Genomic DNA, 27,471 nt, shown 5'->3' with positions numbered 1-27,471 from the left:
TGTATATACATATATATATATATAAATATATATATATATATATATATATATATATATATATAGTGTGTGTGTGTGTGTGTGTATGTGTGTGTATGTGTGTGTGTGTGTACATATATATATATATTATTGTAACAGTGAGTCATGTTTACTATGCTGTCGAGTCATGTGAGCCATGATTTATGAAGTTTTAGGCTTGGTATGGAAAACCAGCGATTTTTTTTACACTATTTAGTTTTATGTATACGAATCTTGTGTGAGCATAAACCTTTCATGTCGTAAGTGTTGAAGCAGTTTTAAATAGTATCTGCAACAGTATCTAGAAGGCTCTTATTGCTGATAGCTTGTACAAGTTAGCATCCATCAAAGGACCATATTTTCGGAAGCTCTGTGCCAGAAGGGCGAGACTCGGAGTGATGCGCTGAAAGTGTGAGTCTTAGATTATTTAGGCCCCGAAGATATGAAGTAAACAGTCCTCATAGTTTCGATAAGCCATAATCTACCACTCCAATAGCACATATTACGTGTAAAGTTGTTCCGTGTGGATGCTTGGCTGTGCATATCAAGAACGAGGTTTGGAAATACATTGGCATGTACCTATTGGCACGCATTTACTTGTCTCATGTGTTTATGTGGCTGCATATACACTTTATTGGATGATGCCCCAAGTGCATGCGCCTTTGGCCTTTTTAGATTTATGTATAGACTAACACGTGTGATACGAATCTAAACCCCACTGCCGCGTCATTATCGACATACTGGCAGACTGAAAATTATGCAAATCCATAAAACACAGTTTTGAACGTGTTTTACGATTATGATCATACTCGTTTCAAGCTGCTTTATATCTACTCGATCCTTGTATTTGTATTTCGCGAGGTGAATGAATAGTGTCTATCACTCACAGCTTTTTCCATTCTGCGCAGTCGCACCGAAGGCAGGTGAGAGCACAAATAATGCAAAGAGGGAAACAGCAACCACAGCTTTGAAACGCACTGCTGGCGCTACGAGCGAGAGCGAAGCAAAGTCCGCGAAACGAAGGAAGCTGCAGGTATGGGGCGATTATAAGGTTTCTGTAAGCTACAATCTATGAAAGGGAATTGGTATGTCTGAAATTTCTTATCATCTCTGAAGTATTGGTAGGCTCATACGCAGGTTTTATTGTACTACACAACTCAGAGTATGCTACAGGGCGCAACGGCGGCCTCTCATATGACCGCTAGTTCAGAAACCGACGCCATCGGGCCCAAAAAGAAAATGTCAAAACTCGATAAGGCTAGGGCGAAATTAGACGGTGCCAAGTAAGTCGTTCTGAACTTCATGATTATTGCGTATGCACTGTTCGAAATCTGTCTTAGAAGTCTTCATTTTTGAGACACGACAATTTTAGTCGTTCGTGAATAGTTTAGCATACACAGATAAAAACAATTATGTACACTTTCAGAGCACTTAGACGAAATGATTTAGTCGTGAAACATCTTGTAGGTTATAGGCAGATACCACAGGTGCACACGCTGATTGCTGAGATGCGTAGTCGTGCTGTTTTTAACATTCAATGTGTATAACGAATATCGGACTTTATTAGATTCCGATGGCTCAACGAGCAACTATACACTATGCATAGTGATAAAGCCGTCGAGATGATGAAGGACAGTCCCGACTTGTACGAACTGGTAAGTTAATGCGGTAGTTTACTTCGTGATCAAACGATGAGGTTCCGGTGTAAAACTACGATGACATATTGACCATCGTATAACATTGTCGCTGCTGCTTGTGTGCAGAGAGCCTGGACCACTATTGCTGATGTTTTTGAATTGCTAATCGTTCATTGGGATTATATTTCGGCAGTATCACAAAGGATTCCGTAATCAAGTGAAGACGTGGCCGTCGAATCCTGTTAATGTACTGATAAAGTACATACGAACATTGCCTACGAATAGCGTTATTGGGGATTTTGGCTGTGGTGATGCTGCTCTAGCTGCCGCTGTTTCAAGGAAATACAAAGTCCACTCCTTCGATTTAGTCGCAGCGAACGACTCCGTCACGGCATGCGATATCGCACATGTATGTAGTTCGTATTGCTCTACTGCGCAGTTCTGTACGATTTTAAATCAAGGGCGATTTTATCGATCATGCATTTGAATAGCATGATGCGTCGCATACTGCAGGTGTCGCCATGTGCAATTACAGCTGAGTAGTCTTGGCTGACATTATTTTATTTTTGCAGGTGCCATTGAAGGCTAAGACACTGGATGTAGCCGTGTACTCGCTGGCACTGATGGGCACGAATTATCGAGATTTCTTACGGGAGGCACATCGTTGTCTGAAAGTCGAGTATGTGCTTTTTCCTATTCCGACGTTGAGAACCCCAACAATGAGATATCCTTAAAATGGTTCATACGTTAGTCTCCGCTTCTCATACTTGCATGGTATATGTATATTTCACAACTGGCCAACCACCTGCAGAGAATTATGTACAATTAACATGACTCTGTTGATATTGATTCACTGCTCACGCCTCAACGCACACTCACTTCTCTACTAGTGTTAAGCACTCTTGTCTCATGCCTACTTCAAATAGGGGTATTCTAAAAATTGCTGAGGTTACGAGTCGAATAGAGGATATTGACGAGTTCATCCATGTTCTGGAAGAAGAATTTGGGTTCGACTTGGTGAATAAGGTACGCCATCGATAGCTTAAATGTATCAATGCTTGTGTTTGTGTGGGGCTAGAACTGCTGACTGCAATTGAACACATTCGTTTGATGCCAGAGCATACGCTCACCACGCAATAGTCATATACGACAAATTCTCATTGCTTAGTGGCACGACCCACCGATGAAGCTATTGTGCATTCTGTTTGTGATGTGGCTCCTGGAGATTAGATAGTCACAGTGTATGAATTAGGTTTCACCTGTACTAGATCTTGTCGCTTGCAGTATAAACCTTCATACTTGTATGTAGCCATATTTTGTTGGTGTACCGTTCGTTAGCATATTTAGCGTGTACTCATGGCAGGTGTGTTTCAAATGGATATTTTTTTCTTGTTCTAGCCAAATGATCATTCCTTTTCATGCACTATTACAATGCTGCAAACGGCTTTATGATCTGATTGAAACATCTAGCGTACGTTCACCCGGTACTCGGTAAAGATCGTTTACCAATCGATACTTTATGTGCTAATTTGGTGCAGGATGTCCGGAATACGCATTTTCTGCTCTTTACGTTCAAAAAGAAACGCAATATGTCCAAAAGCTATCAAGAGGATGATCATGTCGAGGTTCTCAGACCGTGTATCTACAAGCGGCGATGATTGACGCCGCCACTCTCGAGCTATGGTCGCACAAATTGAAATCCGGGGACCTTTAAAATAGACGAATACCTGTAAAATAAAGATGGTATCTCCATGGCGTTGGAGATGTTGCCTTGCAATTTCTCTCTCGGCAATATGTAATAGTTTTTTGTGCGCGTCATCCATAAAAACGTTTCCACTGGAGGGGTTTGTTTTTGAATTCACGCGACTATTTAACGTTGGGTATCGTCTACATAAGTGACATTTTGCTGACCCTCAAATTTAAGAAGTGATTTAGGGAGTCATGTTGCACTAGCCTCGTAACCAAACACTGCTCTAGCAAATGCGGTAGAGTAGGTCAATTTCACGAATATATTCACGTAATACTGTTTTATTCTTATTCATGATAAAAAGGCCCAACGAAATTATGGTCTAAATTATTCTCCCATTCCCAATAACACTATATTTCCTACTGCTTTCGAACATACCAAATATACTGAACACCTACTACACTATTCAAGTACAAGACCACTATTCAAGTACAAGACAGCTAACGTTAAACAAGAAAATTATCATGAAATGTAAATTGTCTACTACGCCGCAAAAAAAATGGCGAATTCCCCCTCCGATATCGCTGATTTTATAACTTGTTTGAGTGTCTGTGAGTATACGCCCTAAATGTACACATTCATGCAATTTTTTTCAGCATGAAAAACCTTTATCTGTGATAATGTTTGCTTTTCTGCTATTTCCAGACCAATTGTAAGATTATGAACCTCGTAGAAACTATTGTTCATCGTATTCTCGACTGCCAACAACACACCAAACGTATAATTTCACGCGAGAGGAAAATCGCGGTTCTTTATTCCATATAAATGGAGGCTATATTTATTTACACCATGACTAAATTTTGCAAATGATCGCCATTCTTGAAGTATATTTTCGCTGCCACTTCATATCATGAAATCGTATGTATCTTGGTTGCAAAAAGATTCGAAATACTCTGAAGTGGCCTTTCTCACTCTTGGATTAAGGTGAGGTATGCTTATAGAAACTCATTCAATATTGGCAGCACTCACGTCTAATCAGCCTTGAATGAGCCAATTACATATTGCAGGAACTTTTAACTCACGTATATTAGTCATATATAAAGATGATTCGGGAACTCAACTATTTTTACCAGGCACGAACGTGGGTTTGGGAAGACCTGTAGCAAATGAACATAATTTTTATTATGAATGCCTAAAAGTATATCCCCCATCGTAAAAGTGCCAAGAATATTACCAAAAGCCAGAGCAAGCAAACCGAAATTAGATGTTGATGAATATGAATTGACTCTATTGCACCTGCTGTGACACCTACCATTGTATCTTCGTCCCTTTATTCACAACAACTTCAGAGTTGTGTATATAAAAGGACTGGAGTAGGATAGTGCTATTGGGATAATAATATTTATTCCAATTTGGGTAAATTTTTATGTCTACATACACGGCAGACTTCATATTCGTTGGAGTGGTTCTAGAGAAATTGTAGGGAAGTTAAGATTGTCGAACTGCCGCGAGAAGCTCAGGGCGAGGGATGCGCCGATGGACGACATACGGTACGTTAATCCACGACGATAGATACAGAATAACTCTACCATTGGGTGGGAGCTAAAACTTGTGTGCCACACTGCGTTGAAAAAATCTGGCCCACATTTGTAGTGGTAATATGGACTGAGTCAGTATGAGATATTTTGAATGTGATACCAAGGTGAGGTTGTCAACCGCAGTTATGCTTCAAGTTGGAGGCTGACCGATATCACACCACACAACTGATGTTTTTGGAATATCCTGGCTAGCCATAGCGGGAAGTATCATAAGCCGTACCCGAAGTCTCGAAGATTTGGTCTGCACCGAAATCTGGAAATAGTACTTCAGCAGAGTGATGAGACGGGGAATAACGAACGTTAATCTATCGACCAGTATTGGATGGGGGTAAATTGGTGCCCGCTGTTCATGGAAAAGAAAGCTCCCGATATGTTCGTGGAAGAGTCCTTAAGCCGTGGTAGCCATGCCGATTCTGTAGTTGTTGTAGTAAGTCCGGTCCAATTGGCGGTAGATTAGGGCCCACCAGAATACGCCTTACTAACGTACTGATACAAGCATAGTGGCTGGAGATAAAAGTCTTGTCTCCGGGGCACGCGGGACAGAGGCATCCACCAGTACGATAGTCAAGCAAGTTGAACACGAACGTGTTGGTTGCTATCATGGCACATAGGCGGATTGGGGTGTGTTCACGGCAATGGGTAAAGCTACCATGGGAGGGCTAGTCCCGGTCTGTGATGGGATGTTCTTCCCTTATAAGTCGATAGTAGTATTGGCGGCGAGTATTGCCTGCTATCCCCTTAGTTGTGAGACGTCGTGTGGTGTTATGTCGGATCTGCTCTCGAAGCTTACGGCATTCTTTGTGTTTAGGTGTGTGCCCGCCCCTTGATTCTAGATAAGCGTAGATTTTGAATGGGAATTTGTCCGGAGGTCTGTTACGTGTTCAAGTGGGTCTCGTAAGTAGGGCGAGTGGGTTTGTACTGTTAATCGAGTCAAGATGTAGTCTCAGGCAGCCACCAAGGTACTCCGCAAATTGTCGTTCTGGCAGTAAACAGCAGAAGCGAAAGAAACCGTGTGCGCTGGTATGGGAGTTTTGGAAGCATACTGCCTGTTATAATGGCTGCTACTTGGAATAGTACTGAGTTGTACCGCTCGCACAGCGGCTTCAACGCGGCATGCCAAATAGGTGGAGCATATGCAATGATGTCCAGACCATAGAATGACCAATGAATGTCTTGAATATTTTTAACTGAATTCTCGGGAGTAATTTAAGCAACTTGACTAGCTCTCGGGAGTGAGCTATCTCTGATGCCTTTTAAAAATCAAAGAGGGTTTTTCGGTAAACTTTAATTAATGTATTATTTCTGACCTCGCCTTTGGTTTTAATGTATTATTTCTGACTTCGCCTTTGGTTTTATACCTAAGGTGTTTAATCATAAATCAAAGAGGGTTTCTCGGTAAACTTTAAATAAAGTGCAAATTAATGTATTATTTCTAACCTCGCCTTTGGTTTTATACCTAAGGTGTTTAAGGTGTTTGTGCTAGTGTCCAGGCCCTTGGGCTACCTCATATGGTCAGTATATAAAACCTTCTACATATCACTTTAGCACTTCGATGCTATTTTATTTCGACTTCTTTGCAACTAAAAAACACGCTGATCACATGATGCATTTCCAACCGATTTCGCGGATGACGCCAGCTGAATTTAAGAAATTCATACCCCCGGAAGGACACTATAGCCTGGAGTTAAATGCTGCCACGAGGTGGTCCATGTGTTTTACAAAGCTGATACCCAGTATGCCCTGGGACAGTTAAAATCTTAAGTATTTAGAAGGCTGTGGATAGATGTCAGAGAGTTCCACCGCCATGGGTATGGGAGGGATAAGTAGTCGTCTATTGAGTGTTCGCATTTGGGGAGCCTACTAGCGTTGGCGTGATGAGATGCTCTTTGATAGGGAGAGGCGGTACCCGCATGTGCTCTAGACCGGATTGGCGACCCCAGTCACTGATCGCGTTCAGGAAGGGTTGGAACCTAACAGACTGCGGAGCCTGTATGCACGTGTCATCTACAAAGAGGTAGAAGCGGAGGAGTTTCGGTCGAAATTACGCAAGCGTAATAGCCAAGGAGTCCATATGGATGATAAAAAACTGTGGACCGACAATCGAACCTTAAAGTATTGTATGCCATTCGTTCTATAAAATAGACATGAAAGCTTCCCATGATACGTCACCCGCGTGGATACATTCTCGTTCTCTGACATTCCAGTGTGGTGCAACAGCATCCACATGCGCGGAAGGACCACTTTATCGCATGCTTTGGGGATGTCAATCCAGGTACCCCCGGATTGAGTCTCAGAAACCATCGCGGCAATGGCATAAGTATGACAGGAGTAGTGTGATTTAAACTCATATTGAGATGTATGGGTGGTTGGTCCGGGGTAATTTGTTGTCAGGTGTAGGAAGTACTTCTCAAAAATGCGACGAACAATCTACGTTAGGGGTATCGGTCGGAAAACGGCAGGGGGTGCAGTTTTTGTGTAAGCTTTCTTCGAATGGACTGTCAAGAGAGTACAGTTAAGAGCTTTAGAGAATGTACCAGGCATTAAGAGGGCGGAATATCTCAGCCAAGATGCTAATAAGTCAGCTGTCAGGTACAGTCAGGGTGTCACAAATCTGGGGGTCAGTGAAACGCTCTACTACGGCCTTAAGGAGAAAGACAATGATACCATCCAAACCAGGGTCCTTGTTTGGATCGCGCAGTACTGCCTCCAACACTATTTCGAGTGAATAACTGCATTCAATGGAGGGGTTGGTGCTGTTGGTGCTGTATCCGCGGTGGGGTTGTACGTGTGGGTTATTTGAGTTGAAGAGATCTTTGTAGTAATCCGTCAGTGCAGCGCCCGAATTATGGACACCCAGTATAAAAGGTTGACGCGGTGATCAACGTCGGTGTCCGGTATTCCTACAAATCTGAATATTGTGCTGGGCAACAGATCACGAGCAGAACATGTGATTCGGCAGAAGGCTTTGCCCACGGTTTGTCAGTGTCATAGCAGGAATCTCCAAAAAAAAAAAATTGCCAGAGTTCGCTGCGTAGCGCCAGATTCAATTTAGTATATGCTCTAATCCGTAACAGATGTTGATGCTCACGAATCTCAGCTTGAAACAACAGGGTGCGTGGCTTGTCGTATAAATGTTGCAGTCTGTGGCAATACCAGTTGTAGCCATGGGATAGAAGACTTTGGTGATGGGGCGGTGATTGAGACGGAGACATTCGCCGAAGACGGATTACTAGTTTATTTGTGACCACCTAAAAATCGAGTCCAAATTTGTGGTCCTTGTAGATACCGTGATGCTGGGGTTGTTGGCCTGTAGTACTCGTGCTCTGTACGCCAGGCACCGGGAATAGTGGCATCTACCGTCTTTCTGCGGAGTCCATGGATCGTGGATGTGTGACCATACTGTCTAACTTTAGAAATAAAATCACCCTAAATGACATCTGGTTGGGAGTTGCCGATCTCAGGAAGAATCATGTAGTGTTCAACTTCTGCCTCTGTTAAGGAGTTGAGTAAGATGTAGAATATAGCAGGAGGCAGTAGAAGAAAACCGCATATGGTGATAATTAGCTGAGGTGGAATTTCGATGGGTGATGTTTTGGAAAATATTCCCAATATAACAGAGTGAAGGATGTGCGGGGTTGTATCGTACATGATTAAAAAAGTCACATTATGCCAGGTTTCAACCACACATACAATCAATTTGATCCAAAAATCGATATAACATTTAGGCAGATCTGATTTCGTCGGAGTATCCATGCTGAGACCTCGTGGGTTAAGAAACGTCATTCACATAGGTTTAACATTATTCGTCCTCTGACATGTTGATAACGGGTTCTGTGTTGTTGATTTCCATTTCGTCATCTGCATCACGCGCTCCCAGTTTATCTGCTTTCTCTAAGAGTCGGGAAAATTGCTGATGGGGCAGTTGGGTTGCGTGCGCAGTCCTGGGTTTTGTGGTTGCCAAGCTTTGATCTAAAATGTCTTCTCAATGCGCTCGGTTGTAGATTTGAGGATCTCGATATCTACTAAAATATTTAGTGCTGTTACGTCATAACTCCAATCGTTATGACCTACTAGCACAAGTATTTTAAAAAGCAGAACTAACTACTCCCAGTTCTTGGAAGGAAAATCCTTTCAGAATAGTATTTGATTCCATAACTGCTGTAAGTCCATACTGTCTACGCGGAGGGCTCTCCTGGAAAAAACAGTTGTTTAGATGATAGTTGTTTGAGTGAAATGTAGTAGACTTTAAATAAAGTGCAAATGTATGTATTTATTTTTGACCTCACCTTTGGTTTCATACCTAAGATGTTTGTGCTAGTGTTCAGCCACTTGGGCTGGCCAGGGTAAAATCTCATATGGTCAGTAGGAAACCCCTTCTGCAGAACATTTTTTAACACTTGGATGCTATTCTATTTCAACTTTTCTGCAACTAAATCTCATGCTGATCACATGATGCCTTTCCGCATATGTTGCATAGTTGTGACTCACATAGAACTGCAGCTATTTTTAGAATGTTGTGGTTGGCAGACTTAATCCACTCTCGGGAACCGGTTTAGAAACTTAATCTGCTTTCAGGAGTCGGTTAAGTATAATCTCAACTCTCGGGAGTAATTTGAGCAACTTGATTTGCTTTCAAGAGTGAGCAAACTCTGATGACTTCTATACAATATACATCTGTAAAAGCCGGGCCTCCACATTAGAATCTTGTAATATAAACGTACTCTTAATAGTGCGTAAAACGTACTCTTAAAAGTACGTGAACTCAGTTTTCCTTAAATGGTTTTTAACGGCTTTATTAATTAATACCTTTTCCATTTTACATATCAGATATTCGGACAAGGCCATTAAAAGGCCCCAGTAAAATACCAAATATAAGATTTGGTCTAGTCCTATTAATAGAACTTTATTTACTTTCCAAATCTATTTATATCTGAATACTTCGGTAGCGAGATGGCTCAACCGAATATAGGTTTCTAGGGACTATTAACGTTACCTAGTTGATCCTCCGATCAGCCAACTAGATGTGCCAGTCTGATGAAGGCTAAGTCGGTAATTCCTGATAAGTGGCAAGTTATTGGTTAAGACAATAACTAGGGACATCAAGAGTATTTTTCTTTTTTCTTTTTTAAAGATAGGATTTAGGAGTCTTTCAGATTCGCCCCAATGAAACATACCATAGTTTCTAATAGAGCGACATCGAAACACTAAATAAAATCCCTTCGGCGGAAACACTACTGAGAGGATTATATATAGGCAATTTCTCAGCCTCACAATCCCTCAGAGTATTGCTGTTTTCACGAGGCATACCTAACTTTACTAAAAGTCTCATTTCGTTTATTTACTTTGATATTTTCACGATACTTAGAATTTACCTACGCGTTTATTTACTCTAAGGCGTTGATATCGCCTTAATAGACCGAATCTTACAGAAGTGGAACATTATAAGCGAAGTGTGTTGCGCCTGCTGAGTTTTCTACACGTCTGTCAAGTACTGCCAGGACCTCAACTTCATCCGCGTCAGCAGTATCGTAGCCATGGGTACAATGGGTTTATTCGGCGAGTTTTGGTATGTCATTGAATGCAATTGACTTGTAGTTCACAATCGGTGGGTAGCCCAATTTCAGTACGTCTCTGGTGAATATGCATATATTGTTTGTGATAGGATCAGCGAGCTCGTAGGTTGTAAAGACAATCACTTTGGATACGATGTACGGACCTTTATATCGAAACATTCACTTCTTCATCAGCCCCGTGCCTGTTGGTCTCTTGAATACCCGGATCAACACTATACTGCCCACTTTGAATGAACGCATGGGAAGCACTCTTTTCCGATTGTCGTGTAGTCATTTTTCAAGGACATCCGCCGTCGCTGTCGCCCGAAGTTAAGAGTGTCTTTGATATAGGCGTGCTTAGTGTTCTTGTTACATTTGGGATTCGCAGTGAACGTTTCTTTGGCAAATTCAGTGGCTTCATGCACGTATACAAGCAGGTACGGGCATCGACCAGTGTCCTCGTGCTTCTGAGACTGGTAAGCATATTGTATGTAACTGAATACTAGATCCTAGTCAGAGTGCCTGGAATTCACGTAATTAGGAAACATCGCTTTAGAATTGCGATAGACACTCTCAATCACACTCTTGCTGTCGGGATGATACGCAAGATATACCTTGTCCGTGTGTAAGTATTTTTCTGTTGCCCTTGCGATCTCGCATAGAAAAATAGAATATCTGTCGTTAGCGTGTGTACGGATCACACCGTAGCGGAGAAGTATGCGTTGAATAAATAGATTTGCAACAGTTGCCCCTGTTCTAGCGTTGACGCAGAAACCCTCGCTCCATCGCGAATAGTGACAGATAAATGCCACAATATATTCATTGCCACACTCTGTTTTTGGGAACGGCCTTTGCACATCAACACTGGTATTTTTAAAGAGTCCGGGTAGTTCCATGTCGTACATCGGCACTCTTCGACGTTCATTGGGAGTTGTTTTCACACGCTGACATTTCAGACATGAATTCACATGTTATTTCACGTCACCATATACCCCAGGCCAGTATACATGCCTGGGAAACCGATAACACGTACCTTCCACGCCATGGTGTCCAGCGCTAGGGATGTCATGGGCGGTAGTCAATAGCTCATTTCTGAGAACCTTCGGTATAGCTATCGACCGAATCTGCCATTGTAACGCAATGATTCATCATCGTCGAGGTATGTACGCTTAGATGATTTGCGGTACTGCTTGATTTTTTTCGCAGTAGTATTGAGTCGTGCGGCTCGTTCTTTAGTCGATGAGGTCGCGTGTGACTTGGTATCTTTCAAATACGCGATGGTTGGTGAGAGGTCCGGATCCTGTCGTTGTAATTCTCTTGCGTGAGAGGCAATTGATACGAGGTACATTCGTGCTGATATGTGTAATAGTTGCTTCTACTCACTCCTTGGGCGTGCAAATGCCTGAAGGTATTGTAACCTGGAGAGCGCGTCTGCCTGTACATTGGACTGACCCGATTTGTGCTTGAATATCATCCGATAATGCTGTAGTTTGAGTTCGCACCTCAATATAAGGCGTTCATTGTGCATTGATATGTATGGTTGTGGTCTGTCCAGCATTCTGTCTTCCTTTCGTGAACAAAGTGGTGCGCTGCTTGGGTATAAGCCCAAACCATACTATGGGTCTTTTTTTTCTGATATGTGCCAAGGAAGTTCATGTTTCTTGAAAGCTCTAGAAAAGTAGCCTAGTGTGATCTCCTTCAGCTTTCCCTCTTTCAACTGCATTTACGCCGGGCAACAGCCCTCCGCTTCACGGCTCGCATCCACCTTCACTCTGAAAGGATGTGTGTTTTCTGAATAATCTGGGTATCCTAAAGTATCATACCCAGATACTTTACCTCTTTGACCTTGTGATTTGAAATTTATGTGCAGAACCAGCACGGTTTTGATGGTAGGGCGGGCCGTAGAAACATATAGAATATTTCATGCACAATTTTTCACACACATTAGTTTAAGGTTTTTCAAATTTCGATATATGCATGTGGCAGATTTATGTGACACAGCGTAAGCTGAATTACGCTATTAAAAATATTAAGAAGCGGACAACAAATAATAAGTAGGAAATTACGAAAGTGAAGGTTGCCAAGAAAAAAAAGTCCTGGCGTATGAATTTATAAACTACAACAATGAAGACTAGAATTTGTAGCGAATAAAGCCACTGTGTATTGCTAGATGAACGACTAATTTTTAAAATGACTTTTATTATTTTCCGCATGCGGCACTGAAATCAGAGGCTTTAACTACTAAGTTATGATGGAGGATTTGGTCCCAAGGCTAACCGGGATCTTAGAGCTGAGAGTTTTTGGAGCGTTTCCGGATGGCCCGGGAAGTGTGCGAGATATCTGGATAGCCCCAATACCTAAATTTTGATGTCGATGCAAAGTTAGTCAGTTAACTATACATATAGCGGATCAATGCCTTTAAGTAGGAACACCGCAGCCGCGTAGGATAAAGATTCAATTCGAATGAGGTAGAATACGCATGCGCAAAGTCACGAAAGTGCCCAAGGACACCAAATGACCTATGAGGACTAGAACAGGGGCTTTCACTCTAATTAAATATGAAAATCAATATATAGAAGCATAACACCGCTGCTATGGATATGCTCAAACTCACATCGCGGTAGTAATGCTGAATACACCAACACGCTGGAAACTAAAGCATACCCAAGACTGGAGATATGGAGGCCAGCTCTCGACTCCTGAAGCTGGCCCAATACTACCGCTGAAAGAGCCGTCTGAAGTACCAGATACGCCAGGCAGACTTCCAATCACACTTTCATCGCCCCGAGGTGTCATTTGTAAGCTGAAACAGCAACCGCCACAGGAGATATCGCAATAAGGATATAGTTCGCATATGAGATCGAGTTGTGACATATACTCTACTTTATTTGACATACAAGTTAGGAAGAATGTTGCAGTTTACTACAGATTAAAAACCTAGGGTATGCCTGTTTCGCAAATGTCTTGTTATTGGCCTTTCAAACACTGAGAACATAGAAATATAGATAGTCTATCATGGTATGTGAAGAGGCTGAGATGCTCATTTAAGAGATAGCTGTAAATTGGTCTGCAAGAACTTGGACACAAGTGGATATAGTCGCACATGCGCACAAGAACAATACTGCACTCACGTATAAATGTACTGTAACCATACCTTGCGTGGTGCTTGTGTTGCTGGAGAAGGTGCCTGGGCGACCCTTTAAAAGGCGGTGCGTCCAGGAGCATCACGAAGAATAAAGTAGCTAGAAGGTGTGCCATTGGCATAGGACGTTTTTCGAGCCCGAAGAGGGTCAGCTCACGGATTATGTACATGTAGTCGGCCAGCAATTCCATCTCCAGCGTGCGACTATCTTTATCTTCCTCCTGAGAGTACAAGTTCGTAGCTGAGTGCGAGTGTGACTGTGCTTGGATGCGAGATTGTGTACGGACGACTTTGTTGTCACTTTGAGCAAATACGACGGCCGTGACAGTCTGTGACGCGCAGAATAGGCAGGACAGCGCAGCATCAATACATGAGATGGAAACATAACGCAGGGCACGGGAGTAAAGGCGAGAGGACGCGAGTAATCGCTCAGTATGGGATGATTGTGATTACTCTTAAACAATCGATTTAGCTTGAGATAATTTGCGGACAGCACCATTGGAACTCGCGTTTTCAAGCTGAGCTGTAGCATACCAACTATGAGAAACAGAGAACCACAATACAAAACCACGTATATAATCGAAAGTCACCCTCAGACGACTTACCGACGGATTTGCTAACTTCAGAGCATGCTTACGTGCTAACAAAAGTCGGTATCTTCGCACTAGATCGGTAGACATCAGGAACAGGTCGCGATGTGCCCGGCGTCCATTAGTCAACACACTATACGGACTGCTAGCCAATGCCGAGAGCCCTAATTGAACTCGCACAAAGTGCATCTCGTCCAAGTTATTGCGCATGCACACCACAAAATGGAAGGACATGTAGCGTTCCTTCCACATCATTGTACTCGCCTCCGCGATGGTATCGAGCCTTGGTTTGATAACCACAGTCAGCTGCGAATGCGATGCTGGTAGTTGTCCACTATCTGCCCCCCCATATATTTCTTTGTAAGGCGAGATAATTAAAAGCATGAGGAGAAATATCCCGTACGCATAAGCCCACTGAGATCATACAAGATTGTCACAAAATGTACTTGGCAAACTTTCACGAGCATACTACAAAGTAAACTTGAATTTGACGTCTATTTTAACCCAATACCCCATTACTCGTACACTCGACCCGAGGTTTATCCCCTCACCTGTCTGTGGGTTTCCTGCGCACAGCACAGCAATCGAGCTGCTGGTTTCCTTGAATTCCACATCGAAGTAGGGTTCGGAACACCGAATGTAGAGCTCCATGGGTCGCTGCTGTGCGAAGAGTGCGGGCGGTAGCGTTGACGATATATAAACAGATTGTGACTGTGGATAGATGGCAATCGGTTTGGTGCTCTCCACGCTTGTCGAGCGGCTGGCCTTGCCGCGGAAAAGCACTATGGAATCACTCACATTTAGACTCGGCATTCTGTATAGGTGAACGGAAGTAACGTCGCTCATTATTTTGCTCTCAATGAAAGTATGCATAATTGTAATGATGGGATAATGCTCCTTAAGGCGTCAATTCCAGGTCAGGCTGCCTAGGTAGAGCGCTTGAGATTTGGTGTTGCCGTGTATTGAATAATTTCAAAAAGGGCATATAGTAACAGCGACTGCTATCACCTCTAAATATAGAAGTAAGCGCAACACACATTAAACAGGCTAGCTGTACGTGCTTGTATAAAAGTTTCGAGCGTAGCACTACCTGATATCGGCCGACACGTGGATACTTCGCTGAAAGTGTTTGATGAGACGGCAACTGATGTTAATGGTACACGACATGCGGACACTTGGTCTAGCTTCACCAGGCTCCCCAGCGTGGCTAGCTGATGCTGCACATAGGCGCCACGTGTCTGCAGCTGATAGGGTAGGTGTAAAATACACATACACGCGGAGATCTTCTTTGCTGGGAATATACTGGAGGATATGAGGAGTTGTAATGGGAACATGTACGTGAGTCTGGGTTTAATATTATGACGCTGGAGTGAAAGGGTCATATAGACTATACTAGCAACATTCAAAAGCTAAAGTTGAGGCAATAAACGAAATCAGGTTCGAGTAGTGTCTCGCAAAGCTGTTGTACTCATTGACTACTAAGCTCAGCACACATCCTTGGCAATGACTATTTACATTCGTAATAAATCGTGCAGTGGACTTTCCGACACAAGTAAGACAAGGGGGAATGCCGGGGGATGGGCCAAATTGGAACACGATTACGCTAGAAATGTACAATATGTTGGAAAAAAAACTGCCTACAAAACCATAGCGAATGAAAAAACCTTTGTCAAAGTGACATTACAATCGAACGCGCTTCCCAGAATAAAGCGACATCTAGGTTACATACCAGTGTATTGCACAACACAGGCGACTCCCGGGACAGACTGAATACCACATCGCAGTCGCTATAGTGGTCAGTATCGATCGCGAGATCGCCGGAGCACTTCGAACCAGGGTCTAAGTATCATAACGGCAAAGGTAAAGGGCGTGAGAGTCTACAAGCGACGTTTAGCATCTAACAGTGTTGATTTCAATGTACTGTTTACTAGTCATTCAATTATGCGTCATCAATGGGGTTCAAATGCATCTCTAGCAAGACGTAGATGAGCAAGTATTCTCACCTGAAGTGTCAGTAGGTTTGGCCGTGCTACTGTCCACTCCACCGCCCATGTCAACGGCACTTTGAGTCAAAACAAATTTCGCGCCCACCGCTGAGTTATTGCTGATCACAAACGACCACTCAGTATGAGTGTGGCCAGCGTACACAGGGCCGATATCCAGCATCTGTCCAATAGAAAATTGAAACATTATTTTTTAAGCTTTTCTGTGTTCAAAACATATGTAATTTGTGAGACTTCCGCGCCCGCCTATCTGGATGCGGCTTTTAATATATGATTTCATGCGCGCACGTTCACAGCCACAACTAGCTGTACCGGCACGAATACGCAGCAAATTTACATATATGTGTAGTGAGAGACCTAATCATCACCACAAACACGCATTGTCAAACATATAATCGAAACCACGGTTCAATAATCGAAATACAACCGCAAACACTTGATAAAAAAACAAAAAAAACAGAATCTATAAAGTAAGGCTAACTACACGCTGAATTTACGAAATTTATACACCAAACACACCTCCAAACGCAACAAAAACAATTATCACGTCTAGTAAAAATAAAATATTATAGCACAATATAAATGCAACCACACCTGTCGAGTGTTGTTCGTGCCGCTTAAAGCGGCAGTCTCGCCGGGCAAGACCGGCGTAGCTGTGCTGGTGCCTGTGCCCGTGGGTGTAGTGATGACAGAGAAGAAATCCTCCGCGTCTAGGTAATCGTTCTTAGCGCTCAGGGTCTGTGACTCTATCGTATGATCCATGCCGCTCATGCGGCTTGTAGACAACGCACTTTCGCCGGAGTGTGCATCCACCACAGCTGTCAATAGTGTGGTACTCTCATCTCCGGTATTCCCTTCAGACCCCACCCCTTCACCCTGTCCGTTCATAGACACCGCCGTTTTACCAGCCTCGTGTAAATGGATCTGTGAATGTGACTGGGCCTGGCTGCTGGGCTGCAACTGCCTCGACAGTCTATCGATTGGTCCGTTCCGCCCGAAGCGGTCGGGTGACACCACCACATCCATGCGCAGACGGACGATGAAGAACTCGTCCGGATGATGAACATTCTCTACCACTACGTATGCACTGCACCACCCGAGAGTGCCTGTGGACAGCGACAAAGTCACCACACGCGTTTCGAGTGGCGCTACCTGAGAAATGCGTGATGGAGTATAGGTATGGGTGAGAATGTAAGTAATAGCTGGTGCCGGAGACGTGCAAAGGCTGGCAGCCATAATTTGCTGGAGGGGAATTAACAAGTGAATATCGCAGATACATATATATTTCTAGACCGATGGCAACAAGCTATTAAAGCGCACAGTGTACAGCATTGATGCATACCTGGCCATCCGACGCTCCCAGCGACAACCAGTTGCGGTCCGAATCCACCAAAGCATGAAGCCGAAAGGACTGGCTCCGGGTCTGAGTATTCTCCAACGAGAACTGCCACGTGATCACACCTGGTATATAAAACCGAACAAAAATACAAAATGTGAATGCTAAAATCCAAGCGAAGGGATATTTTTCGCACCAATTTTAAGAAGAAATGCACGCACAGCTGCGGCTTGTACATTGATGCACATATATCACACGCTCTAACTCGACCAAATAAAGCCAAATTTGCAACAGTGCGGATCTGAAAGCAACAGCACACGTCAACCAATAGTTCACCTGAGCCGAGCGCCCGAGTGCCAAGCGCCGCGTCGTATCGATAGCAATCGGTCCCTTTGGAGTCCACTACGGACCCACGGCAATGCAGCAGAAGCCGTCGCTTCTTCAAACGAACGCCAGTTGTAGAGCCAGACGACGTAATACCTGTATGAAAATACAAATGTGTACAGAAAGCGAACCTGTGGTGTTAATTGCGACCGATATTGCCGAATGATACCCAGCGTATACAAGGAAAAACACGGAGGAGAAGGAGGCGGGTGTATACAAACTGGGAATTGACAACATCTTTTTATCCTCGACTGTATACTATAAGATGTTGATAGACCAGGCCGATCCTCAAGCGCAAACAAATGCAGACATACCATCGCGCAGGGCCCTGTCCGTCGTGGACACAACAGACATTTGATTCTTTATGTTCATGACTTCTGACTCACTCTTGGACACGATGGGCTGAGCGATGTGCGTAGGCCGGGATGCACCGCTAACCGTCACAAGCTTGATGGGAACCTGTTGTACAGCAGCATTTGAATGCAATGTGAATATGCGACTAATCATGGGAGTACAACGCTTAATAAATCTCGTTGCCGACAGACTCGCAATTCGCGCAACTGTCAAAACGCGTAGATGAGAGCGTAGATGAGAATACGCCTGAATTCAATGCTCAGAAATGTGACACTCACCTCCTGTACTTCACTGCCCTCGCCATCACCGTCATGGTCTCGTATGCACAGTTTGATTGAGCTGACATTGGCTATATGCGCCGCATGATCACATGCGAGTGTCACACGTATGGTCACGGACTCGTTCGGAGGCACTTCCCCGAGAGCAGGCTCTATCTCAAGCATGCGCACACAACCTTCGTCAGTAAAGTCTATCCAACCATCGCATATGGGGGTGATGTTGTATCTCAACATGCGTTCCACGCATCGGTTGGTCAGCACAAAGGTTGCCATGGCTCGGGGAGGTGCTTCGAACGCTGCTTGTGCTGCCAGGACAAGTGTGAAGAGTGTTTCTGTCAGTTCTTTTAAAGGCATGGCCAGACGTTACTTTTTACATCAATCAGTATGTGTGAATTTATATTGATCATTGATCGGCAACCAATACGTGTCTGTGAAAACAGGTTTGACCTTGTTTATCTTCAGAGATAATCGAAGGGAATGAAAAGCCGATTAAGGCATACTGAAAAGATCAACGCAACGAGTTATACTCCCTGATTGATTTCAGAGTTTTGACAATATCACACTTTATATGGGTAATTTCAACCGTCATGCTCACACTATACTGACGATGGTCTCAATCAATACTAAGGTAGCAGACATATGCGAACACACAAGCAAAGTCACTAAAGCTGCAGAGAAGCTATCTAGACGATTGGAAGTCAGGGCCCCACCTTTTAACATCGAGCTTTGAAAGTCCACAACTGGCGACGAGGAGGTCAGCGAATTCATCGAAGATGTGGATACAGTTCTGTCCCGTGGTTTGCGCCTACCCACACGACCACCCCGACTCCCACTTATAGACTTCTGCTCACTACTCATCTCGCGCGAATCTTTCTCGCACATACACACCGCACTGCACGTGCACACGGCAGAGGCCTGCGTGTCCGCCTTGATGCGTCGCGTGTGCATGTCTACATCACTCTCGCTATCGGTTGCACCATCGTCATCGCCCTGGCTGTCGTCGTCTTCATCGCTCTCCTCCAAGTGGGTGCTGATTTCTAGGTGATAGGGCTCTATATCGAATGCTCTTTCTCTTTGGAATGTGCCTGTGATAGGCACAATGGCAAAACCGACCATGTGAGCGATCATTAGACTACCTGATCTCCGACATGTTACTTGACTTGTTAATTGTATCTCTCGACTCACAAACATTTTTTTTTGTTGAGGCCCGGTATTAAAATCTACACCCATTACTTGCCAGAAATTAGATTAGAGAAGTGAAGTTGTTGCAAATCCTCATAAAAATAAGGAGTATGAGCGCGCTAGCTAGATTACTATACCGTTGATCATACAGCACAAAAACTTCAAAGAATCATCAAGTTCGGCTCGCATAAGCAAAAATCCTAGCATGATATATAACAACTGACGTCCACACCCACCCACACAACCACCACAGTCGCAATGAGCACAGTATAATATCCGCCACGGAAAGTATTATCAGAAACATACCAATCAAGGCAACATGGAAGACAGAGAGTGGCGATGAAGACACAACAGCCCCCTCAGCGTCCGTTCGGAAGCCAATTGTGCCGATTTGATAGCCATCTGCTGTCTTGGGGAGAATTTGAATGACATTCGCTGGAAGTGTGGAGTCCTTGTTCATCGTGATGCGTACTCGGATACCAAGACGGTCGCCCTGCGAGTGAATTGCAGTAACCACAAATGAGTGGAAGGCACATTGCCGAGCTTATGGTCATTTAAAGAGTTATTTAAAAAAAAAAGTTGATATCAGCAACCAGCAGAGGCGTGAGACATAGTACAGACATGCATTAGAGTAGGCATATAGGAGACAGTAGAAAAGTAAGAACGGACCAGTGACAAGCAAAAGGACGAATAATAGAAAGCAATGTGGACATGATCTAAGAACTTATAATTGAAAAAAAGAAGTGATAGCTATATGGCGGATGGCAGGCCAATACAACTCTATTTTGAGCAGCTAACATAACGTCTTCACATGATATACCGCAGACAAGGCCACAACCGACCACAAAAACCTAGAACCCACACTGATGCGCACGAAACATACGAGTGCAAGCTTGTGCTCGGCAATGGGGTTATTGGACTCTCTCGAGCAGGTATCAATGCTGATGATCCCTTGCAATGGCGCGGCCACCTGTATCTCACTAGTGAGCCGCGCGGGGGTGTCGGCGGTTCCGTATCGGTTCACAACCGAGAACCAATCCTCGCACACGCTCGACACTATCGTCATGGGGTAGCTCAACGCCGGCAAGTGCAGCTCATGGTTAGCCGCCAGCCGGTCAAACTCTAGCTCGAAACGTGTCATCTCATACTGAACGCAGCACACCATCGGATCGTCACTGGTATCGTCGTCGTCATGGTGGGGATGAAGTCTAGACCGGGCGTGAGCGTGTGTCTCTCCTGAAGCGTGTGGGCGGGGCCTGGCGTGATCCGCTGCGGGCACTTTTGCGTAGCTGTGATTGGCGATTGAACGCGAGTTTAGTTGACAATGAGCATGAAGCAACTAAACATGCCCAGGCACCCACCAGATATCGTACACAAAGAAAGAAGTATGTTTGCGATGGATCTACACAGAAGTGCAGAAGCCAAGATTGCCATCAGATTGATAAGGGCATCAATTTTTTTTTACTACCACACTGTATATACGCACTCACCCCTGTCTCACATCAGCTGAGACTTTGGTGTCCGATCGCGTGGGCCGGCTGGTTTCACTGTCGGGGTCTTTGAGAGATCCTATCGCGCTCTGCAATGAGGAAAGAAGTCGGGCGCGCAGTATAAGAAACAATCTCTGAATGAGAATGGGAGCACATACATATCATGCGAGCATCGAACAGGAACATGTGAAGCCATTGATAGCTCTATATAGAGGTAAGAGTATGATATACCTGTTGCACTTTGGTTCGATCCGCGATGGCAGCATGGTCTCCTTGCACGTGCACGGGGCTGTCGTTGACGTTTTCTGTATTCGTCTGGTACTCTTTTTGCCACGTGTTCGCGTTCTGGAAAGCAATGTATAGTGTGTGCAGCCCAGACTCGGCGAGACCATCCTTGAGGTCAGATGGAGTGATTTCAACGGTGAAGGCCCGCTGTTCGTCTTTGGCAAGACTCATGAGCTCTCCAATAAGCAGAGGTACTAGGTCCGGACTAGAAGTGCCCTGTGTATCCACACTTGGTGTTCCTGCACCCATCACCGCACCGGTTTCCAGTTCAATTTGCTCAGCTTCTAATACCCCAGCTAGCGTAACCGGCTGTGGTTGTGCATGGCGTGCATGGCGTCCAGAGTATTAGCATACACACAAAGAAGCAGTTAAAGACCATGTAAGACTTAAGAATACAGACAGTAAAGATGCGCTATGTACACGGCCACTGTGCCGGAGCGCATTCAGAATATGAAATAACTTAACAGAATACTTGCTGTCGTCACATACGCAATCCAAAAGAACGCCACGTTTAAGCACGACTTCGGCGCAGCTCAAACATAAGTGCAGAAGGAGATCATTATTGGAAATACTAAAAGAGGATGCAATGCCAGAACTGTATTCCGAGAAAAACAAAAAAATCAATCAAGTGAGCTGGACACTATCCTCCACCTTAACGCGCACTAACTATTGTTTGGGAATCACATCTAGAGTCACACCTTTTGCGAATCCTCAGCGCTGTGGATCTGTGTGACCTCCCGCGCGTACACAGTCACACCGCTGGGTAGGTCGGTGGCTAGACTGAAGACCAGCGGTAGCTCAGCTGTGTTGCGCACATAGATAGTCTCCCTTACACAGTTCCATTGGCTCACATGGCCCACTTTCCCCATTGGCAGAGCGGAAGGCGACACCAGGCCAAAAGACAAGCCGTAGTGGCATTGCAGATCGACGATGGTGCACGAATATGTGCTCAGGTCTAGCCCGTTTAAGCCTGTAAGATGCATGGATAAAGCGGAAGATCAGACAACAGCTGTTGTAGGGAGAAAGATAGCCAGGTATTGCGATATATTAACGGAACAAGCTAAATTACGGCACGTAAGCATACTTTCATGCATTACAATAAGAAGTACGGTTGAATAATTAAGATACACAGGTAGCTTTAAAAAAAGGCAAGAGGTGTATCGCATTCAATACTCCAGATCAAGCGCGTAACCAGGCTGAGCAAACAGTAATATACAATATACACACCCAAGACTAAGTGAGGACAGAACAAGCATGAAGCAACTGTACAGACAACCTACACCAAAGGTATCACCGATGGACATTGCATCAGACAAAACGTCAGAACAAAAACTACAGTAAAAGTCTATCATGTATACGGCACACACCCAACCACGAGTGCTGCTCGTCTTGGGCCACATTGGGTGAAGCCTGCGGTGGTGATACTGGCAGGACGGGTGACTGCAGAGGAGCAAGTATACCGTAGTTGGCCCTATTCAAAGTACTGATACCGAACTGTGCGCCAGCGGATGACTCATCACTCAGACCGTCGGCGTCGTTGATGGTAAATGAGCCTGCGTCGCTCATCTCACTCATCATCAGATCCTCGCGTGTGTATCGTGGCGACAGTGGCCGTGAGGACGAGCACTCACCATTTAGTTCGCGAACTCTGTCAGCGAGGCCGTCCGGGATGGTCTATATCGAAGTGTGGAGAAGGGACGATGGTCTTTATAAAGGGTTGTATCGAACTAAGCTTGGGCGTGGATATTGAACATTGTACATGATGCGAAACTTGCTAGTGTGTAATAACCTTGCGCACGTACTGACACACCGTTAACAAACAGTTACAAGTGGACAATACACCCGATGGGCGTTCCTCTGGTCCGAGTAAGATTCTACTATTCCATCCACTTTTTAACTCACCTTAAGGTTTTCGAAGAGTATGCAACCGTATTGCAGCATTCGTCGACCTTCTCTGAGACGTCGTGACTTTTTGGGACCCAATCGTATTGGTGCGGGGAGCGTCACCGACACTTCGACCCGGGTATGCGGCGGAATGTACTGCCATTTGCTGCAGAACTGCACGAGCGAATGAGAATTGACGGAGATGTTTAATGATCGCGGTTGAGATTGTCATTTAGCCACTGTGTGTGACTGTACATGGATCGGGTTGAACTAAATATTGCATCGTGCTCAACCTCTACTAAACATTAAAAATGATACATGCGTGCACCAACCAAGGCCTCCATAAGTACAGTCGAAGCCTGTCAATATCAGCGCGAAGGCCAGTGTTCCAAGGGAAGGCTCTGAGCCCAGCTCAAACTCCCACATAGTAAAAGCCAAAGTAAGTACGAGAAAAGCCGACTCATAGTCTCACTCAACATGTAGCTACCCACTTGAAAGAACGACTACTAGCATACATAAATATATAAACTGAAGACGTAGCATATATAGATGAACTAAAGACGCAGTATTGAAATCACAAGTCGGCTCAACACACCTCCCACTTGACAGCGCTCAATTCGGGATCGGAGAGAGAACGTTCACCTGAACCTTTCGAGTCTACAGCGTCTTGTCTGGGCACTGCGTGGGCTTTGCGGTATTCTGGAGCTATCGTGCTCGGCGTGAGATTCCCTAGCTTCCCAATCTCCAGATCTGCGTTGAAAAAGAGATCCAATATCACTACCATCGCATTGTATCGTTTTAATACCGGTACAACAGGTAAAATTACATCGAAGGCGTGTTGTTGTTGTTGTGTAAAATAGTGGGTACAATAACACGGCCAGGGAATAAACTTACTTTTCACTGCTCCCCAGCTGAGCTTTAAGTCCAAGTTACACTTAGCTTTCAAGCATAATGGTTTGTCCGTTATGTTCGTTAGCGAGAACGTACACGTACTGTCGGTATGGAAAATCAGGTCACCAACTTTATGCGCCAATACGACTTGTTTGCCTACCACCCACTCGCTCCTATGTAGAGAATCTGCATGCATATTCCCATACTTGTCCACATTATTTTGAGTTTGAGCTTGCGCATGATCTGGTGGTGTTTGTGATTGAGTTTGCAGGTCGGTCACACCGCGGGGCAATTTGGAACCTGAATCTGGAGAATGACTCTTCATCTCTACGAATTTTGGATCGCCGTGGGCTTCATCATCGGTTCTCGTACAATTCTCCCCCAAATTATTGGACCGAAGGTAAATATTGTGGAGATTCAACCGGGCGATAGTGTCTCCGCGCAGAAACGGTAAGTCAATGGTCAGGCACCCCTCATCAACGAAGCGCCGCACAGTCACTCGCAAGGTTTGTCGCGGATTGTTGCGGTTCAGAATCGCTAGATTGCGCTCAAACAAGCCAATGAAAACCTATGAGGCGTGCAAAAATAAAGTTAGATATGCCGCAGCGAGATGTAGAAGCCTAGCACATATACGCTAGGGAGTCCCCATGCACCAACTGAGTTATTTATGTCCATAGTATATCAACGAAAGCTAGTAGCGTTCCCAACTCTGACTAACATGCAGTGTAAATCAATCCTGTAACTGACTTGCACAGCACGATGCTGTTTGCCATCATACCCTCTACCAAATACAAAAACGTGGGAAATATTTCGAACGACCCACCTCATCAGCCGTCACAGAGACGGTCACCCTGGACCCTTCTCCATCCCCTCTGGGCGCCAGTGTTCCGTAGTTGGGCACACACTTTAGTCCGGCGGGTGCGAGGATAGCATAGGATGCAGGCATCTCGCGGTTGTGATTGTAGATGGTGATCGAGGATGTTGCGGCCTCGCCGATGTTGCGGGTGGCTCCCATCTTCACATACCTCGGATCCACGGACATGATCGACATGCCAAACTTTGCACTGGACAACATGCAGGGTATGCTCGGGTGTAAGTACCACTCGTATACTTTCCCCCCAAATAGTAGGCGTATGCTGATTTCAAATACAGTCAAGATTGGAACACAGACTGAGATGAACGACCAAAATCAACGAAACGACATTCGTACTGATACATATCTCTTGTATCGTATTAAGCTTCGTGTGACATGAGACATAGAAACAAACGAAAACACTACGATTCGCGCACGTACCTTATTTTCAAAGTTTCGGTGCCGAGTAGATGGTTGTCCGCCAGACCCTCCTTACAGCCCTCGCCAGCCTGTAAGGTTGACAAGAGCAGGCCTTCATCGCGTTGCCTGTGAAAATGCGAGCGAGACATAATTGTTAGGCACATATGAATGTAGTCTTATAGTGTGAAATCCGCGTGGGGTGCCCTGTTTTGAAGTGATACTGGATATTCGCCATATCACCACGGTTAAAATCGACTCAATCCACGATATACTCAAACAAAGAATAATTGTATTGTTTTAGCATTCTTGCCTCCGAAATGTTGCCAATGCACACGGAAGACACCGATCATCGACTGGTTCGCGGGATTTTAAATATACTAGTGCAATTTCAGACTGTGAACAACACTTGAAAAGACCTTTGAATATTCGTCTATTCAATGTATGGCGCATACCCGTATATGCTGAACCTTACTCCGCCGACCAGCTCCCTACACTCACCCCCTTCCAGAGACTCCAAGCGAACATTCGGTGACAGCCCCAGGTAGACAGTCACAGACTGGAAGAGGACAAAAGTACAATTAAGCGAATGGAAGATCGGGTTGAGAGAAATAAATATATCCAGGGTCAATTGGGGTAATATACGTAGTATTTTTACGAATGCACAAATCAGCAAAGTAATGGCATCACAGTAAGACGACGAGCCCGTAGAGAGTCCATTGAGCATTTCTACTACGCAAACCGTATATTGTAATGAGCATCATGCACCGGTACTTTCTACTTTTATTTCAAATTTAACCTCCAATAGCAGCACGTACCATTTATTTTGGCAGTGATAAGGAGTCTACGAGCTCTAAAAGAGTCACACGGAATTGAGTCATCAATAGCCTATACACACCTTCATTGCCGGTAGTGAGACACAGTCCGCTGCCGTGGTCAAGGACTCGTTCGCGAATATCCAGACCTGATATAAAGAACGTATAAATTTCCCAGAGGGTTTAGGAATATACAATACACTTCAAGAATGGGAGAAAGCGCAATCTGATGGCCAGGGGAAGTCAAAGGTGTCTCTGAGGATAGCTGAAGCCATTGTGCATGCAAGAGTGGGCCACCTTGACCTCGTTTAGTGCTACAATGTAACTATCCCCCTCCCTACAATTCTCCCTCCAAAACACACACGCACATACCTGCTGGGCTAAATTTGAGGAGCACGACAGCCAAAGGGGCTCATCATATATTGACGTAACCGTAATGGGATGGACCAGGGAGTAGCGCTGATACGGCGAAACAAAAAAAGGCGGCAATTTCAGCAGATTCTCCGGCGGAGATAGATCTACGACTTGGGTAGGGCCGGACTCAAGCCCAGTTCGAGTGGGCTGTAAAAATAAGGATTAATTTAACGACGAGTGTGAGTATAGATAACGGCTTCTTAGGTTAAAACTGCTCCTTCGAAATGCAGTTGCAGACGTGGCTCCGTTTGAGTATAGGGTCTAGCTATTCAAAGCATGAATTCCAAAACACACTCTCTCACTCACCACTGAGTCCGCTCCAATGCCAGCAAACATGATATATTGTGGTGCCTTGCGGACAATTTGTAGTACCACCGCTTCTTCACATGCTGCTGGTTGCATTACATCCGAGCTGGACGACACTAGTTCCATTTTAGAGGACTGAGCCCATGCCTGCACAAGCAACTGATACACATGCTTGCCAGGAAGTCGGCTGTCGTCGAGTCTGATGGTGATGTTCGCACTTTCACCTGGCTCAAGCTGGTCAAGAGTGTGAGAAAGGATAAGTCACCACAAATATCAATGTGGAGTGGAGCGATACGATAGATCTCGCGAGCATCGCTTCTTGAAGGATGGAGGCATGCAAGGTGGCTATTTAATCTCT

The 27,471-nt window shown here is 44.7% G+C and overlaps 2 protein-coding genes across 2 annotated transcripts in view; one reads left to right on the top strand and one right to left on the bottom strand.

The window, feature by feature from the left end:
- The window catches only part of SARC_02844 (hypothetical protein), a 4,560-nt gene extending 1,137 nt beyond the window's left edge, over window positions 1-3,423 (top strand). The window contains exons 2-8 of the mRNA XM_014303380.1: window positions 924-1,048; window positions 1,177-1,298; window positions 1,583-1,670; window positions 1,846-2,061; window positions 2,225-2,331; window positions 2,579-2,678; window positions 3,191-3,423. Of these exons, the coding sequence (XP_014158855.1) occupies window positions 924-1,048; window positions 1,177-1,298; window positions 1,583-1,670; window positions 1,846-2,061; window positions 2,225-2,331; window positions 2,579-2,678; window positions 3,191-3,310 (878 nt within the window). The 3' untranslated portion in view covers window positions 3,311-3,423. The remainder of the gene's footprint in view (window positions 1-923; window positions 1,049-1,176; window positions 1,299-1,582; window positions 1,671-1,845; window positions 2,062-2,224; window positions 2,332-2,578; window positions 2,679-3,190) is intronic.
- A 9,253-nt stretch (window positions 3,424-12,676) lies between these two features.
- The window catches only part of SARC_02843 (hypothetical protein), a 29,270-nt gene continuing 14,475 nt past the window's right edge, over window positions 12,677-27,471 (bottom strand). Inside the window, exons 18-45 of the mRNA XM_014303379.1 lie at window positions 27,114-27,347; window positions 26,766-26,954; window positions 26,477-26,542; window positions 26,034-26,137; window positions 25,603-25,707; window positions 25,132-25,372; window positions 24,312-24,876; window positions 24,013-24,167; window positions 23,436-23,591; window positions 22,901-23,207; window positions 22,232-22,503; window positions 21,480-21,842; window positions 21,249-21,337; window positions 20,642-21,047; window positions 20,065-20,251; window positions 19,287-19,661; window positions 18,577-18,881; window positions 18,259-18,403; window positions 17,897-18,040; window positions 17,567-17,685; window positions 16,819-17,376; window positions 16,225-16,387; window positions 15,951-16,060; window positions 15,312-15,523; window positions 14,773-15,035; window positions 14,237-14,577; window positions 13,644-13,852; window positions 12,677-13,292 (exon numbers count right to left, since the gene is read on the bottom strand). Of these exons, the coding sequence (XP_014158854.1) occupies window positions 13,100-13,292; window positions 13,644-13,852; window positions 14,237-14,577; window positions 14,773-15,035; window positions 15,312-15,523; window positions 15,951-16,060; window positions 16,225-16,387; window positions 16,819-17,376; window positions 17,567-17,685; window positions 17,897-18,040; window positions 18,259-18,403; window positions 18,577-18,881; window positions 19,287-19,661; window positions 20,065-20,251; window positions 20,642-21,047; window positions 21,249-21,337; window positions 21,480-21,842; window positions 22,232-22,503; window positions 22,901-23,207; window positions 23,436-23,591; window positions 24,013-24,167; window positions 24,312-24,876; window positions 25,132-25,372; window positions 25,603-25,707; window positions 26,034-26,137; window positions 26,477-26,542; window positions 26,766-26,954; window positions 27,114-27,347 (6,576 nt within the window). The 3' untranslated portion in view covers window positions 12,677-13,099. The remainder of the gene's footprint in view (window positions 13,293-13,643; window positions 13,853-14,236; window positions 14,578-14,772; window positions 15,036-15,311; window positions 15,524-15,950; window positions 16,061-16,224; window positions 16,388-16,818; window positions 17,377-17,566; window positions 17,686-17,896; window positions 18,041-18,258; window positions 18,404-18,576; window positions 18,882-19,286; window positions 19,662-20,064; window positions 20,252-20,641; window positions 21,048-21,248; window positions 21,338-21,479; window positions 21,843-22,231; window positions 22,504-22,900; window positions 23,208-23,435; window positions 23,592-24,012; window positions 24,168-24,311; window positions 24,877-25,131; window positions 25,373-25,602; window positions 25,708-26,033; window positions 26,138-26,476; window positions 26,543-26,765; window positions 26,955-27,113; window positions 27,348-27,471) is intronic.

This window comes from Sphaeroforma arctica (genome assembly GCF_001186125.1).
Source record: "Sphaeroforma arctica JP610 unplaced genomic scaffold supercont1.133, whole genome shotgun sequence".
Taxonomy (NCBI): Eukaryota; class Ichthyosporea; order Ichthyophonida; genus Sphaeroforma; species Sphaeroforma arctica.
This window is presented reverse-complemented; position numbering and strand designations above follow the sequence as displayed.